The sequence below is a fragment of the Tuber melanosporum genome, assembly GCF_000151645.1.
Source record: "Tuber melanosporum whole genome shotgun sequence assembly, scaffold_11, strain Mel28".
In the NCBI taxonomy this organism is placed as follows: Eukaryota; Fungi; Ascomycota; class Pezizomycetes; order Pezizales; family Tuberaceae; genus Tuber; species Tuber melanosporum.
This window is the reverse complement of record NW_003298766.1, coordinates 927,498-944,874: the sequence shown is the minus strand read 5'-3', so window position 1 is coordinate 944,874 and position 17,377 is coordinate 927,498. Positions and strand designations below refer to the sequence as shown.

Sequence of the window (17,377 nt, the reverse complement as noted above, 5' to 3'; positions counted from 1 at the left end):
TCAGACAGACAGGAAGCAGCTCTCAAAGGCCCATATTCTGACAGGCAAGGAGCTTATTGGTTTGCGAAAAGCCTGCGAAGAGCTCGACAGCCATCCCAAAAGGCCACGGCAACAGAAGAAAAAAACTACCACCTTTATCATCCTACCAGGCACCCCTCATCCAGAACCTTCACTCCCCCGAGAGTCTCAACATATTCAGCTTGCTTTATCTCCAGAAGCTATACCAACCTCTCCAATTCTGGCCACAGCAGAGACCGTTGAGATGGTTTCCGATGCGTTGTGGAATCCTTGTCAAAATACCTACACATCTCGCCACCGCTGCTCCTCTGATACTCCCTTCCGACCTCTCATTACCTGCACCCATATGCCAGACTGTCCACTCCATATGAAGCTGCGTTCAAAGCACTAGCCTTTGACTTTTTTTTCTTTCTTTTTTCCAGGTTTGTTTCCCTCTTCTCCTCTCCTCACTACTTTTAACTATACCTAATTTGTTTAAAAATCTAGTTTTCCTTCCACCTTCCTCCTCCTCCTACTGCCTCCTCTCCTATATTTTCTCTTTTTCAGAGTGGCTTTGGAATATTTTTATTATTTTTTCTTGCAAAGTTACAATTGAATTTCTCTTCTACTTTGGTAGTTAGAACTCTGTTCCGGTGCACCGTGTTGTCCCGGAAACCGGTGATTTACGTTAGAACTTGTCGAGCCTGTATTGCGAGTGACAAATCATGAACTGGGTAATGCTACTAGTATCATAGAGGGTAGGGTGCTTGGAACATGACGTTCCGCATTCTTAGGGTCCTATCGAATTATCTCAATTTAAGGGGAGGGCATATGGTCGTTCGCCGGCACGAATACTAGTGGTGATCCTTTGTGACACTGTATGACCACGAAAGGGTTAAAAAAAAAAAAATTCTCCTCAGAGCTTCTGGTTTCCAGAGCAGATATAATACATTGCTCTGATCGGAGATAGGGTTCCGGTTTTGGTTTCTCTGCCTGGGAACTGAGCTTGTAGATATGGTGCACAAAACGGAATTACGATGAGCATTTTGCTCTGGTTTTATGTACTCGAGTATGTACAGCACTCGAGCAGACTACCCTCGACTTCAGCGATGTGCTGAATGGTCTGAGTCACGGTGTAGACTATAGCGTCGGACTCTCTGTCCAAGTGGTCTGGTTGTGATCCGGGCAGATTCGGCCGTTGGGTTTGCCAAGATACGTCATTACCCTGTCATACGGAGCTTTGTAATTCATCACCCAGAATGCTCCATACTCTCCTTCCTCCCTTTTTTCCCCCTCTATTCTACTCCTTTAATTTACCCCAATTCCGCAGCCTCACCATGTCTTCTTCTCGCGTGGCTATCCCGTTCATTCTTGTTGTCGTAATTCTCTACACTTCTTATATCGCCACCCCTGACCCTGGGGCCCTGGCTTCTTTTCTTACCCGCGACTATCCCCCGAACCATAATGTGGATAACCAACAATCATTGAGGGCGCCGGGTCTTGCAGCCGAGATCAAAGTTCCTCTCGAGATCCACATAATGTCCAAGTGCCCGGATGCCAGAGATTGTCTAGAACAGCTCATTGCGCCCACACTTGAGGAGATCGAATCATTGGTGGACTTCCAAATGAGCTTCATCGGACGGTGTTTTTTGGCCACTCAGTTCTTCTTTGGTATTCACTAACCAAGATTTCCAGACCTACAGCGGATGATGGTGTATTTTGTATGCACGGCCCCTCAGAATGCCTCGGCAATATTCTACATCTATGTAGCGCGAAGATCAACACACCTCCTTCGCCTCCTCCTGCACATACGTACTTACCGTTCTCTCTTTGCCTCATACACGATTTCAAAAATATCCCGGAACGAGAATTTGTTGAAGGATGTGCAGATAAGAATGGAATTGACTTCCAAAAGTTAAATGACTGTGCGTCGGATATGGGACCTGATGGTGGACTGAGCATGTTGAGAAATAGCGTGGAGAGAAGCAGAGCGCTCGAGGCAGAGACAAGTTGCACCGTCAGGGTTGACGGGAAGAAGCGGTGCGTTAGGGACGGAGGAAAATGGAAGGATTGCGATGGGGGGAGCGACATTGAGGACCTCGTGAGGGATATCAAGAAGATATACAAAGAGAAGAATGGTGGTCACGAAAGATTTGGGGAAAAAAGCAAGAAGCTAAGCGAGTGGATTGAAAGTGAACGTATCATCTGGACGGGGCACTAATTTCAATGTGGTCTTTTGGCGCGTCTATTTGGCACTTGGGCAGTGTATCCTAGAATCTACAGGATAATCACTTCACTCGAGTGATTTTACCCGTGGGTTTATTTGAAAGTTAATCATAAGCTTGGGGTGCAGAAAACTTCCTGGGTTTAATTTCATATGGGGATGTCCCTGCTATCATGTCGGGCCGGATGGACGAAGAATAAACGATAGAGAATCGCGGGCTTCACCATTTCATGGAAAACTGACAGGAGCGCTAGGGTGCTGCGGGCTAGCGTTGTTGGTGAACTGCTGGGGACACCAATTATGAGTTAGGGCTAGGCGGGTATATGTACTGTACTGTACGTGTAGTACTAAAGGGAAATGCTATTTCAATACTTATATCAAACTCAACTTGATGTAGATCTACTGGCGAAGCACAAATCACTTAGAAAAATTGTCTACCTGTTTACCAGTACAATAGTCTACCTGCTTAATAGTATCATGGGCTGCGGTATTTTAGTATTGGTATAATACCAGCAGCCTGTGGCCTCTTCGGTGATGTCTATGGCGGGAGTATTACAAGCAGATATCTGTATAATTCTAACTGCCTTGGGACCGGGTTTTAGGGCACAGTGAGTTGTGTAACGTGGTTGTTACGCAACGGTTAACCCCTCCTCATCACTGGACCTCCTAGACCAAAAGCAAACTCTCTTCCGGTATCCTCAGTTCAACATCTTTTAACAAAGTTCTCCGATGAGCAAAGAAATTATAACCACAATCTCTCCTATAACCGGCCAGCCATTGCTGATCCGAGAGGGAGTCTCAGCCGAAGAGTTCCCGTCGATAGTCGAGAAATCCAATCATGCCTTCTCGACTTTTCGTCATACCCATCCCCTGAAGAAGCGGCAGGAGATCGTCAGGAAAGCTTTAGAGATCCTATCCAGCAAGAGCGATCTCTTAGCTAAGGAATTGACAGAGCAAATGGGGAGACCTATCGCTTACACTGGCTCGGAGGTGTCGACTGCAAAGATGAGGGCAGAATACCTCTTGAAGGTTTCCGATGAGGCTTTGAAGGATTCCCCCGGTGAAGAGCAGGAGGGGTTCAGAAGATTCATCCGAAAGGAGCCTTTGGGAGTGGTAGGACCTCTCCAATATTCGCGTCAATAATTGCCGGTTGGGATCCGGACTGAGTTGCTATGATTCCTGTGCTAACTTTCTGAGTCTTGTAGATCTTGGTAATCTTCGCTTGGAACGTGAGTCTATCTATCGCTTAACATTCAAATCGCCGTCTTGAAATTTCCTGAGGGCGGATAGTTGATTGGCGAATTCTAGTACCCGTACCTTATTTTGATAAACTCGCTTGTCCCAGCCATCCTAGCTGGGAACACCCTACTCCTGAAACCGTCCCCACAAACACCCACAGTAGCGGAACACATTGTCTCGATATTCAGCGCAGCAGGCCTCCCAGAGAACGTATTACAGACAGTTCACTGTGGAAACCCTAAGGCGCTCGAGTATTTTGTTTCTCATCCGGATATCCGCTCAATCGCCTTCACAGGATCTGTGTTTGGGGGAATTGCGGTCCAGAAGGCAGCTGCATCAAGAGTCGTCCCCATCGGACTCGAGCTCGGAGGGAAAGACCCAGCCTATGTTCGTCCGGATGTGAACCTGGCTTGGGTTGCGGAAAACATCGTAGACGGTGCCGTATTTAACTCCGGCCAGAGCTGCTGCTCAATTGAGCGGGTCTATGTCCATGAGAGTGTCTATGACGATTTCTTAAAAGAGGTGGTCAAGGTCTTGGAAGGCTACAAGCTCGGGGATCCGTTTGACAAGAGCACGCAGATCGGTCCTGTTGTCTCGGTCAAATCTGCAAAGACTATTTCCGAACATATAAAAGACGCGGAGGCTAAAGGCGCCGTAAATCTTACTCCGAAATCAGTATTTGCCGAAGGTGTCCGGCTGGGTGAGACATTTGTTAGACCAGAGCTTTTGGCCGAGTGCAACCACAGTATGCGGATCATGACCGAGGAGACATTCGGGCCTACAATTCCTGTCATGAAGGTTTCCAATGATGAAGAGGCTGTAAAGCTGATGAACGACTCGCAACTTGGCCTAACGGCTAGTATCTGGACCAAGGACACTGAGACCGGAGAACGGTTGGTGGAACGGGTCGAAGCAGGAACAGTGTTTGTCAATCGCTGTGATTACCCTAGTCCGGTACGTTCCAGATCCCCTTCTAGGGGCCTTTTAGGGCTTTATTCTCCGCGTATCGTTACAAGTCATATTTTATAGCTACGACAAGTTTTGTTTGCTTAAGAATTTACCATACCTCTCTCAACTGCTTCGGAGACGGGTTCTACTTTTGGGATCAACAGAAATGTCGTTGGTTTCACAGCGCCGTGGAATCGCCCTTTCTCTCCTTATTAAGTCAATCTTTTTTATTGGCACCTCACGTGTGAATTTACTGTATAAAAGCATGATAGTGTCTCTGACTGACTGATGGAATTGCGTCATACATAGGATCTTGCATGGACCGGCTGGAAGGATTCGGGAAGAGGTGTAACACTGAGCAAGTTTGGTTTCGAGGCATTTGTGAGGCTGAAGAGCTTTCACTTGAAGAACTGCCCGGAATTAGATAAATAAATCCCCGGTAGAAAAAGCGCTCACCCTGGTATGGGCGGCAGGGTGTTTAAGGTTTGACATAATTGTTGGCGGTCTATCTTCTTTTTTCCCCCCAATTCTCAAGTGCTATTGATACGCTTGCCTGCAGGAAAAAAGGGGTATTCTGTTCTGTTACTACTCATTTTTTTTCCTATTTGAAATAAGCGTTATGCAATGGAACCTCGGTGCGGAAAAAATACTCAAACCTCTCCTTTGGGGATTGTGTACTGAAGTTTGATGGCTATCATACCGGTACTGTGCACAAAGTTGGTCTTGTGACGGTACAGTACAGTACATAGTTAACCCGATAGACAGGTTATAGCCAATTCGGGTGGTCACTTTTCTTTTGCATTGAACATCCGCAGAATCGCATTTGCGGATTGAACCGACGACACCACTAAGCCGTGTTGAATAGATAGTGATGTTTGATTACCTACTTGCTGGTGCCCTTTGTCTTGCAAATCGGTGCTCTACGGCAACAAAAATCCTTGGTGGCTTTTGTCTTGGGTTTATGCTTCCTAACATGTCTCGGTGTTCTCTCGTGTTGTAGGCCCTTGAAGAACAGAACTTAGTGGGAGTGTGGTCTTATGGGCGGACGGTTTGTGCCTTATCGGTAGTTGTTGGGTTTTCAGCAACAGCCGCGCGCGGGGGGGTGTGGGGGCTTTTTTCGAAATCGCCAGATCTATTATCCCGCCGGGCTTGCGGGATACAAGTACAGCTCCGCCAGAGGCCTATCAAATCTCGCAAAACGGGAGAGAAGGGGAAGTAAAGGGGAAAAAAACATCAACATGGCGTCGGGAATCATGGATGGGTGGACTGATGCAGTAGGGAGGAAGACAGGGGGCGGGAGATTTTCGGACCAAAACCATGGATAGGAACGATTGATTGTGACACATACATTTGGTGCATGTTCAAGGGGGGCAGGACAAGTCTCCCGCATTATTGCAATTGCAGGGAGGGGTTGAAATTTGAACGGAGAGTTTACTCGAGTACCGGTACAGTACTTAGAACACCGTGTTGTATTACGGTGTCTGACTGGGAGTGCCCTGGTCTGTAATCGGGCTTTTCAGTCTCGAGGGAGTGAGAATTAAGTCCTGTAGTGGACTGTATGCTCCTCGTGTTCGTATAATATTATACTCGGGCGTCTGTATGGGAGGTGAGTTTTTTAGGTTTTTTCCTCCTCCCGCGGTGCCGGGAGAAGCCAAAAGGGGAAACTTGCCTCGGGTCTGGGGCCGACAAAGAGAAAAGGAAAAAGAGGCCGAATATAGGTATGATACCGGTCTTGGGGCGAGGGAGGGAAGTGGACTGAAGGGAAGGATACCATCACCAATCAACCCAATAGTTAACTAATCAGTCGCAGTATCATTTTTGCTAATGCACCGTCATGAATCACGGATAACTGCACATAAACCCATGTACATGTGCATATTTCGTGCTATTTTGTCCCAGCACTAAAGGGTTACTACCATCGCACTCGTACATACGGTACTGTGACAACTCATCGCTTGTCGTTGCCACCACCAAAACCACGCCAAAATAGTCAAAAGAATATAATATTATGAGCAATTCAGGTCCACTGTGCCAACCCCCCATGAGCCCCCTACCAAACCATATGTTCAAGCAGCCAAGAATCTAGGGATCTATATTCTACAATCGCGTTTACCTATTGATGGATCTGGGAGCCTCATGTTGTGGAATTGCTTGTGTGTAAGAGCTTAGAAATTCGGTTTAAGCGCCCGGGCTTTCATTGACACCCGACATAGAGGGGTACAGTAAGAGTACTTATTTAGGAAATTTCTGATTTCAGAAGTTCACGCAGGCTTCGAAACTGCTTGAGCCTCGATATGTTTCTTACAATAGCTAGGTGTTTCACTGGCCGAAAAATAGTTGTATAATAATTGAACAACTTCTGGGTTGTGTTGTAACCCACGGAAAAAAAATTATTGTTGGTGTAAGCTGTTCAATCAACGATCAATTATGGCAACAAGCTGGATTAACTTTGTCGGATACACAGAACATCGAGAAATGTCTTAGATGTCATCGTGTGGCTGCCGTGCGGCAACGTACGGCAGTGCACTGTATACATTTCTCTTTTTCCCCCGTTTTTTTTTTTTTTGTTTTCATCTGGTCCAGAGGGGTTTAAGGACTCGTATCTGCTTATATGATGATTGTTTAAGGCTTACATACTTTCAAGTTAAGGCGAGTTAGTAGTAAGTGTTTTGCATGTGAGTGAGTGAGCCGGAGGTCCTTTAGGGTACGGTGCAATACATTACTAGAAAGCCACACTCTGTCGTGCGAGGTAAGATTAAAGCAAAGAAAAGTAAAAAGAACTACCAGCCGGCAAATCTCTGGCAGAGGGTTTAGTGTCTTTTCTGCTACCCCACGGTAGATAATGATACAAAAAGGAAAAAGATCCAAGAGCCAACTTACAAGAAAATGTGGCGGGAGAAAAACAGAAAAGGTCCGAAACGGTAACTTTGCCCGGGAACGCTCTGTTAGGAGATCAATCTTGTATACTAGTAGATGCACCCCCGCTAACACCATTGGATGAACAACTGATAGTAGATGGCAAACGTTCTTGAACCCCTTCTCACTCTTGCCCTCCTCCTTCTTCCCCTGCGCTTCCGATCAAAAGCCAAAGATGTGTCTTGACAAAAAGCGAGTTCAGGTTCTTTCCCCAAGGAAGGTCACACTGGAGCGACGGTTGCAGGTAGGTAGGTAAGTGGGTAGGCGGGCATACCAGTACCTGCCTCCTCGTTGTCCCTTCTTCCTAGATTGGAACGAGCAAACGTTTTTACGTTCCAGAGACATATGCAAGGGGTAGGACGGCTTTGTACGTTATGAGGCATCTCCCAACCTCACCTACCTATGGTACTTACCTACTTATCTCCCTACGCTGTCATCCCCGACCTATGGTCCGGGTCCCACCGGGTTGAGTTGGGATGCTTGTGTTGCGGTTGGGAGGGGACAGTTGATATAAGAACAGCTTGGTAGAGCCCTCTCCTCTCCAATCACTTTGAGGGATAGAGAATAGTGGAGAGATCGATATATACCCACATTCATACATACTTACACACATTCTCAACCTTCGGAACCACCCTCTCACGACCTGTGCAATACAATACAATACAAAACTATTCCAAACAACCTTCGGAGAATCAAAGAGACCCGAATTCCACTTTCCACCTAGCCGCCTATCATACCTCCTCTACTCGAATTAACATACCTGTAACTACTACCATGGGCTGCATGCCATCAAAGAGCTCCTCCAGCGAGGCTGGAAGGAGGCCCACTCCAGTAATCGTAAGAATCACTCTTTCCATTATCTTCCCCTTCCTTTCCCCTCTTGGAAAAAACCAAACATAAACAAGTTATTAACCACCCCCCAGAGCTGGCCAACAGAATGCTACCGGAACCCCGGCGTCCTCCCGTCGGCGCTGGCAATAGGCTATCCATACCCTTACCCTGATGGGTATCCAAATACACCACCACCCTTCCCAATCCCCGACACCTCAACCTGCAATTGTCGAAAGTTGGGGGCGGATTGCTGTGATACTCTACACGGGCTAGGTTCACGGGATGCAAGTAGGCGAGGGGGGCAGAATCCAGGTCCGGTATTGAAAGTCTCTAGGGACCAGAGATGAGTTAGCGGCGGGCTGGGGGGGGGGTTCTTTAATCGTAATTTGCCCTCTTTTTTTTTCTACTATACCCCAGATAGGTATGACCTGGCCTCCCTTGGCCACTAAAGTTCCCCTTACGCTAGGGGTTGTTTCCTTTTTGGGGGGTTATTATCATTATTATTATGATTATAATTAGTATGGTATTTCTATTATCATTGTCTGGCACGGTATTTTGGATTTTGGGCATTTGTTTTGTCTTCTTTTGAGGGATTTCTCAGGGTGAGGGATTGTCAGTTATCGGGGTTCCGGTGTCATTATTTTTATTATTAAATTTTATTTTTATGATATTATTTTTCCACTCAGGAGGGACAGAAGACCTTTTCACGGAAAGTGTGGGCTGGGCTTCACACTTTTCTTAGGGGAGGAAAAGAGTAGGGAAGGAGACCACTTGCTCCGTAGATTAGCCATGATATGTCGAGAAGTTTGCTCGGAAAGTAGCGACACGGTACCGTGCTATACATCCATCCTTGATCATAGCAATGTCGTCAACCCAAGTGTTCACGCATGATCACTCGATATGCAAGCTGCTGCGATTTTTCAATCCAGCTGACTGATGCGGTGTGATCCCTGGAGCGGAAAACATCCGTATGGCATGACGGCTGCGCTCTCCTCTACTGCGCTGTAAGCATCCATACCATGTCCCATAGGACGTAATACTAGAAGAACAAACAGCACCCGTAACATCCCTAAAAAAGTCCACTCCTTCCTGAACCGCGGCTATCATGTCGATTAGTCTCGCTGTGGTCGCCTTACCCAAGGCGCTGCAGCAGACGTACTACTCGTGCTAGTCAGCTATCAGGACAGGATGTCCCAAGCAAGAAGAATATGTCATGCGCTGTAGAGTGCGCGTTCGCGTGATGTTGTCGTGCGCTCTTGTTGGACATGAAGATCCTATAACATTTAAAAGTTACCACAACCGATAATACCCGTGTAGTTGACTTATACGGCGAATGGCATTTGTCGTTGAGGACGGAGAGAAAAGATCACGAAATCTGAAATTCAACATTCCCCAGACCCCGTTGAGTTAGGATATCGCGAGAACTCTCGGAATTCGATATCACTCTATCAGCACAGATCACGGCATTGGCCCATGAAGGGTTAAGTCTGACATATTCACAGAATAGCAAATATCAATCCATGAGATCCAATACTTCTAAAGAGCTCAGGATCTACAGTGTGAGGTGAGCACTAATCCTTCTTTGTCGTGCTCGTCTCTCGGGTTCAGAGATTAGGGATAGCAGATCACAAGAGTTCTCATGGTACGCGCCAGAATTGGGTGTCCAAAAGTGACGATCACCAAAAGTTCCATGCCAGCATTTCCCATCTCCAGAGCGGTACGACCACCACCACCACAGCACTCGTGGTGTCGATGACTTTCCCGAACAACAACCGCTATCGCATACGACCCAGACCCAGACAAGAGGACCAAACTTTGGTGATATGCAATAGCAGTCCCCTTTTTTAAAAAACACCTCGGCACTACGAGTACCATACCTACCCACTTGCTCACTCCTCCTCCTCCTCCTCCTCCTCCCGACCATGGGGGGTGGGGGAGCTCCTCCCGGCATGGGGTACTGTACTCATCGTGACCTTCACACACTATTATATCCTACCAACCCCCATCCATCCTTGTAGACCAAAGTCCCCTTCTCCCACCTGTATAAGTCGCCGTGAATACACATGATGTCTACAAGGGAGGTACGGCGGGTGAAACGGCTCCGGAAGCATGACCGCCTGCCCGCACCGTACCTAACGTGCGCGCGTGCAGACATGCATGTACTGTATGTATGTATGTATGACAGACGGTATGCTAGGCGAATCTCCTGAAATCTCAAAATCTCCGTGTTTACCATGTGTGGGGAAAAGCCTTCTTTTTCCTTTTCCTTTTCCTTTTCCTTTTCCTTTTCCTTTTTTTTTCCACACGGATCGCATGATGGAGCGTGGGGGTTGAGGCAATTTACTGGGGGTGATGATGGATGCTCGGGGATAGGGAGGGGAGTTGGGGATTAGGGCATCGAATGGAGTCTGGAAGGGTGGATTGGTCGGCGATCTTTCGAGGGATCGGATGGCTATATATCGTGAGTGGTTGGTGGGTGCTATCCTGTGAAGTATAGTACCGTTGGGGGTCGTATTAGCACTAGTATGTGGGGGTTCTTCTGGAAGGCTTCGGAGTATGGTTCGAGGTGTTTACAAAGTGCACCGGATTCCAACTTTTTCAAATTTCGATAGACTCTGCAACCATGAAAGTAATTTAACCCCCCCAGCCACTATCATCCTTCTTCTCCCTATTGCCTAGGGTTTTCTTTTTGAATTAGTCTCGTGGTTGTAGAAGCTATCGAGTTTGAAAAGTTGTTACCCTAGTGCCCGTTCGTAAACCGCTCGAACCATACCGGTATCACGCAAAGGAGAATCTTGGGCATGGGTGGGGGGCTGGAAATTCTACACCATAGGTATGATAGATTGGTCTTGAGCAAGGCTTGTTGAACTTGTCCGATGTCGAATCATAATAAATGAGTTTTCTAGGGCCAGGTATGCTAGGGATGTCAGGGCTTCCTGCCTTACCGGGGGTTCTCCACGGCAATTACCAGATTGAATTTCGTCCGCCCCACCGCACACACAAACAAACCCCTCCGGGGCTGTCAGACCTTGACCATCCATTCCTGGGTACGATAGATGTTTCATCACCCAAATTCGTTGCCGACTGCACAAAGGTGGTGGGTACAGTACCTGCCTGCGCACTAACTCATGGATGAAAAAAAATTGGCTGGCAAATTACAAGTATCTTGGCGCATCTGAGTGCCCATACTACAGTAGCGCAGTACCAAACCCAGACTCAAGCGTTTGAGTATGATACCGGTACTCCCGTACCGGATACTTCCGCTGCTTACCACGGTACTAGATAACTTATATAGGGTTTATATTATACAAGAGACATACGATACCTGTCGTCGAGATCTGACGACAGGGGCTAAACCTGGGCAGGCACGAGCTGTCTATCAGAGTCCAACATCTATGATAGATACTCAGCCCCCACCCTTGCGTCGGGATTGTTCACCATGGGATAGCCTCCCCCACTGCCTCCCTTCACCGCACTAGGATAGATTCATTCCGGCTTTCCAGCCCTTGATTTGAAGTCTCTAAAGATGTCAGCAAGGAAATGCCATCTTTGGCGCGATTGTGGCGAGGGAAATGAGTATAGATAATAAGGTCACGGTGTTCCGGTTGATCTAATATACCACCCCTGATGCTGAATAGGTAGTATCATACGAAGAGTGAAGCGTTTAATTAAATACCATTAGGGGTTTATCCTAACAAATATTGAAGGAGGTATCAGAGTTATACAGGGAAGTTCAATCACAAAATTATCCAGCCATGTATAATGTCCTCCCCAGGCAGTTGCTGTATATAATTCGTCCCGACTTCGCATGGTTTAGGTGTTCAATGGTACTTCTGCTGATGCGAACGCCGGATCAGCTATGATAGTCAATTTCCCTCTTTCCCAACTCAACCGCAAACTCATTCAATGCGAGTCCCGGCTGAATTCTATTGTTACTTGTGGAATTCGGGTTTCGTTATTCAATCCAGCAAGCCCGTATTAGAATTCCACTACCCAGATTGGAATTCTGCTCTATGATATGTTATGTTATGATATCAGCTTTTTTCAAACCGAATCTTATCCCCAAACCTAACCTGTAGTCGAGTACATGCTCGAGATCTATGATAATATTATCATAATATTATCATAATACTTGTAATAATATTATCATAGCTAGAGTTGCTAGGGCTTCGCCCTAATAACCTTCACCGCTACGAAACTGCCACTGACTAAAAAACCACACAGGCAGGGGGGTGAAATGAGAGCTCTTAATTTGAACACGAACTGTTGGAACTAAGTACAAAGAAAGGCTCTGATTCATTTCCGAGGCTCTACGATTTAAAGTGACAGCGTTCTATAGGAAAGGGGCGGATTGGAGTCGTTATGCTGAATCGGCCAAAGAGGTCAGTAAAACGAATCCGCAATCTTTGCCTTGATTTCGTAGAGGTCCAGGATTCCTCCTTTGGATCAGGAGGAAAGAAACACAGCGAAAAAAACTATCTTCGAACCCTCAATTGCGGCAGATAAAAGGGAATATGCCATCGACCTTACAAGGAGAGGCAATTACAACGTCCTAGCGAGAAGACAGTTTATTTCAATTCTACGGTAATGCGTCGTAATCGTCATAAATCTTAGAACTTATCATAGGATGGGATATAAAATTAATCTGCTTCCACCCGCGACCCTTTCCCACTATTGACGTATCAAGACGGCACCAAACCAGAACTAGACTCACAGGAGTACTAAACCTAGAAATTCAATTCACTATTCTACCCAATTCACCCTAGTTTAAACCTCTGCGCACATTCATATACCCCCCCCCTTCGGGTTGTTGGTGCTGTTGCCGGCCCAAATGTTCTCCGCCTCTCAAGAGCGAAGGGTAATTTTTGCCAGGCTCTAGGGAAAATCAGTATTCGGTACAGCACGCCTTACTCGCACCTTCCGGAGCGCGAAATAGAGCCATCCGCGAACTCGTGGAGATGGCTCCCATGAAGTGTGGAAATACCGGTACTTGAAAGAGGGATTTCGGTCCCCAGGGTCGAAGCAGCGTTTTTTTGCGAGCACTGTGCCAAATTTCCAGTTGACCTGCAAGTCTTTTATGCTAATAGGCGTTTCACGCATCAAAGTCTTGTAACCTGTTGAAATGCTTGTATACGCTGAGCGTTTCTCGGCCCCGGGATGAATACTTCTAATATTCATCGGGTTGGGTTTCATTGACTTGCAACACTTGCTTTTGGCTTTTGGAGATGTCACTTACTAGCGTGTGCTTGTTGCTCAATGTTTAATTAATATCATACCTAATTCCTGAGGAGGTCCCTCGCCTCAAATCCCATTGGACCGCTGTATATCCAACGTATAGTTGTTCGTACAGGTATCATACTGGCCACTTAAATTTTTAGGGCTACAAATCCACTATTGTGCGCTATGGCTTATGGTAGCTTTCTACGATAATAGCACAGTACGGTACAGGTATCTATCTTTGCACTGTGCCCGACTACAAGTGATGTCTTCGAATCCGAAAATGTTGATATCGCTCTCAGGTTCTCTTCAGCAATTGATCTTAATAATGATACTGCCACCTTTTCCTCAAAATTTTGGCCCTCGCACCGATACTCCTAGTAGTGGGCCCTTGTCGCTTCAACCAAGGTATGATACCATTTTACGTTACGATGCCGTACCGGTGTGGGAGGTTTTATATTTTATTCCCTTAATTGGATGGTGTGTCGACCAAGCATGCACCTTGTGGCTACTATTGCTCTGTGACCTGACTGATAACTTGGAATCAAATCACACAGTAAATAGACCAACACAGACAAAGTAAAGGGGGTTGAAGCTGAACCTGATTTAGATAGGCACGCACCGCTATCTAAATGGTTGTTGTTGAGTGGTGGTTGAGCTTGTCTAACTAAGAAGACCAGCTCCCAGTTTAAATACAGGAATGTGTTCATGCCAAGGCATGCACAAAGACAGGAAATTCCATGGGGTAAAAACCTCATGGCTCCCAGACAATACCCTATTAACTCAATCTCCCCTCCACACCGGTACTATCAGTAGAAACTGGAATAATTGGACCTCGCGCTAAGACGTCTAGAATTCCCCTCTTTGGATAAAGTGGGGCTATCAGAGCGAAAGATAGGAAAAAAAAAAAAGACTTTCAATCCTCCGCTGAAACAGGTAGAAAGGAAAAACACAACCTACAAGTACTCGTACAGTGCCCTACCAGGAGAGGTAACTCCAACACCTTACTTGTAGCTTGAGGTCCAGTTGCTACGATAGCCCACCTGATAAGACTTTCTACCCCACAACAGCCATTGCTGAGCGATATTATAAGCCTACAGCAGAGAGAAATTCTCCCTGGGTATGATATCAAAAAAAAAAACCACCATCCATCGTCTCGTCAAAACTCCTAATTTATGTCTCATACTACGGGAAGACAGTTGACACCAACTCCCAAACAACACTCGCCAAGTAAAAAAATATATAAAAAAATGCTGGAACCCACTAACACCATACTTGTACTGTACGTAATTCGCTCATTCATTCGTTCTAGAATCTAGTCTAAATCCCACCTTCCTAACCAGCCCGTACCACGATGATCTCCCCCCTCTTCACAACGATTGTTGGACCAACGACGGAAGCCCTGCAGGATCGGCTGTCGATCTGGGTTTTACTAAAAATAGACACTCCGGGGAAGAAGGCCTCACCTTTGCCCCTACAATCTTAAGTTGAACCGCCTGCTGTGGTCTACTCCCATCGCGTGCTACGATACCGGTATGAGAGGGAGTGAAGGGAGAGAGGGAGTGAAGGAAGGGAGGGAGGGAGGGAGTGAGAGTGAGAGAAAGAAAGAAAAGGAAGGGGGGGTGGGCCTGAGGATCGGAATGGAGTGACCATACCAGTATGCCATACCGTATTATGGCAGAAGTATTGTGAGACACTCAACATCCAGCATCACAGGGCCGTTATAGTAATACAGCCCCCTCCCGTCCCCTCCCGTCCCTCTACTAGGCAATCGGTAGGTGAATAAAACCACCCTCCCATCCCACAACTCGCAAAAGATTATAAAATCATTTTCGCTCATTTTTTTATCCTATTCCATGGCGCCATCTGCGGCCTCCAACGTCTCCAACAGCACCAGCACCAGTAATACCAGCAAAACTAATGCCGCCAAGCCCACAACGCCAATCCCACCCCTGGAGGCGGGCCACTTGGAGAGGCTCGAGGCACCCCTCGCCGACGTCCCTGGCATCGCGAGGGCTTTCGAAGTGATATACCACAACCTCGCTCTGACAGCCTCAGACCAGTTCCTGCCCACGCCCATCCGTGCGCTGCCGACCGGGGAGGAAAAGGGCAGGTTTCTAGCGCTTGACCTTGGTGGCACGAACTTAAGGGTTGCGGTGGTCTGGCTATACGGGGGGAGCAGGTTGAAGGTTTGCACACGGGGGAGCTGGGGCATTCCCCAGCATTTCAAGACTGGGGCTGCCGAGGTGTTATTCCGCTGGGTCGCGGACAGGATTGGGGATGTCGTTGGGGAGTATCTGGGTGATGTGGGGAGCGAGGAGAGGGAGAGGGTTCTGTCTGAGGGGATGGAGTTGGGGGTTACTTTTAGTTTTCCGATGGAGTATGTTTCGCTTTCCTGTTTGTCTATTTTGAAGGCTTTTCACTGACGGAGGTTGAGAGTAATCTTAGGCAAACTGCTCATGATTCGGCTCTTTTAATGCCAATGGGTAAAGGATTCACTTTCACGACCACCAACGACCTCCCAAGCCTTTTAAAAACGGCCTATGACGACCTCCTCTCCACCACCACTCCCGCATACCCCCTCCCGAAGCTAGACATCCTATCCATAACCAACGATTCCATTTCAACCCTCCTCTCAGCAGCCTACCTTCACCACTCCACGGAAGACACTCGCGCAGTAGCAGGCATCATAGCAGGCACAGGGACAAACGCAACTTGCCTCTGCCCCGTCTCCAAACTCCCAGTTTTGAAGCAGCCAACATCAGGCCCAAACACGGACGCCATCCTACTAAACACGGAATGGAGCATCCGCGGCACCGCGCCCCCGCTGAAACCGTACATCACCACCTGGGACGTGCAACTCGACCTCGAGAACGAGAAACCGGGATTCCAGCCCTTCGAGGAAATGGTCGGGGGGAGATATCTCGGCGAACTGGTACGCCTCGTGTGTTTAGATCTCTTCTCCTCCAGCGTACCCAAATCGCAACTCCCAGAAAAGATGAAACTCCCCTACGGCCTTGACACAAAACTCTGCAGTGACGTGGAAGCTTCGGTAAACGACGATGAAGCACTCTCGCTACTACAGGATTACTTCGACCCAGACACCTCTTCATCCACCTCCTCCTCCACCGCCACCACCACTGCCGCCACCACCGGCGGAGACCTGGAAGAGTGGAAGTGGGACCTACCCTCCGCCGCCAGCTTCCGCCGTATATCAGCCGCCGTATCAACTCGCGCCGCAGCACTCATCGCTGCAGCCACGATCGGCGTACTCGGCGTCAACGATGAGCTGAAATGCCACGTCGAGAAGGAAGTGCTCGTCTGCTACACCGGCACCGTACTGGAACAGTACCCGACGTTCAGAGAACGCTGCGAGGGGTTCATGATGGAGGTTGTCGAGCGCTGGGTCGTCGAGGGCAGGATCCCACCCACCTCTAGCGGTAAGAGACGGGCCGTGAGACTGGTCGAGGCGAAGGATGGGGGCATTGTTGGCGCAGTAGTGTTGGCGGGGATGGTTAAAGAGGGGAGAACTTGATCTCTTCTTCCTGCTTCACTCCCCTTTGGAAGGCTTTTTCTTCCCCCCCCCGTATTATATAAGTTAACCCTCTCCTTTTCGTAACGGGACTGGTATCGGGTGCATACGGCGCTCTGGTATGGTATGGTATGATAGTAACATAACCCTGTTATGCCATGCACTAAGGTAATTATTCATTTTTGCGTGGTGGGTTGGGATCGATCAAGTTTATGTTCTGATAGCCATAGGGTTCTTTTCTTTGATGAGTTTTTTTTTCTATTGGTTTTGGAATTTGCGTGCGCATGTTTTTTTTTTGCTCGGAGCGGGAATGTGCAATGAGATAGATTATGACTTTTCAGTATTATACCTCTTTTTTTCCCCCACTTACCGGGGGGTCTACTCGCTCTTTGTATCACGTTTGAACAATCGAGTCCCAGATTCCATGGTCCAAGTGCTTTCCACTACTAGGATAAACTACTAGATTCTCCTAA

The 17,377-nt window shown here is 47.6% G+C and overlaps 3 protein-coding genes; all 3 read left to right on the top strand.

The window, feature by feature from the left end:
• The first annotated feature begins 1,280 nt into the window (after nucleotides 1–1,280).
• GSTUM_00004355001 (uncharacterized protein) lies at nucleotides 1,281–2,354 on the top strand. XM_002835577.2 has 2 exons: nucleotides 1,281–1,639; nucleotides 1,693–2,354. The coding sequence occupies exons 1-2, from the start codon at nucleotides 1,335–1,337 to the stop codon at nucleotides 2,216–2,218; spliced, it is 831 nt and encodes a 276-aa protein (XP_002835623.1). The 5' UTR covers nucleotides 1,281–1,334; the 3' UTR covers nucleotides 2,219–2,354.
• A 596-nt stretch (nucleotides 2,355–2,950) lies between these two features.
• On the top strand, nucleotides 2,951–5,055 carry GSTUM_00004354001 (uncharacterized protein; the record flags this gene model as incomplete). XM_002835576.2 has 4 exons in its annotated part: nucleotides 2,951–3,334; nucleotides 3,427–3,450; nucleotides 3,530–4,414; nucleotides 4,718–5,055. The coding sequence occupies 4 exons, from the start codon at nucleotides 2,951–2,953 to the stop codon at nucleotides 4,838–4,840; spliced, it is 1,416 nt and encodes a 471-aa protein (XP_002835622.1). The 3' UTR covers nucleotides 4,841–5,055.
• A 10,117-nt stretch (nucleotides 5,056–15,172) lies between these two features.
• Nucleotides 15,173–17,337, top strand: GSTUM_00004353001 (uncharacterized protein). XM_002835575.2 has 2 exons: nucleotides 15,173–15,752; nucleotides 15,821–17,337. Exons 1-2 carry the CDS (start codon nucleotides 15,229–15,231, stop codon nucleotides 16,905–16,907), a joined length of 1,611 nt encoding a protein of 536 aa, XP_002835621.1. The 5' UTR covers nucleotides 15,173–15,228; the 3' UTR covers nucleotides 16,908–17,337.
• Nucleotides 17,338–17,377: the final 40 nt, after the last annotated feature.

Excerpts from the sequence above, each read along its gene's own strand:
- GSTUM_00004355001 (XM_002835577.2), top strand. The coding sequence starts at position 1,335 with ATGTCTTCTTCTCGCGTGGCTATCCCGTTCATTCTTGTTGTCGTAATT. Across the intron at positions 1,640-1,692 it reads CAAATGAGCTTCATCGGACG|ACCTACAGCGGATGATGGTG; the intron begins GTGTTTTTTGGC and ends CAAGATTTCCAG.
- GSTUM_00004353001 (XM_002835575.2), top strand. The coding sequence starts at position 15,229 with ATGGCGCCATCTGCGGCCTCCAACGTCTCCAACAGCACCAGCACCAGT. Across the intron at positions 15,753-15,820 it reads ACTTTTAGTTTTCCGATGGA|GCAAACTGCTCATGATTCGG; the intron begins GTATGTTTCGCT and ends GAGTAATCTTAG.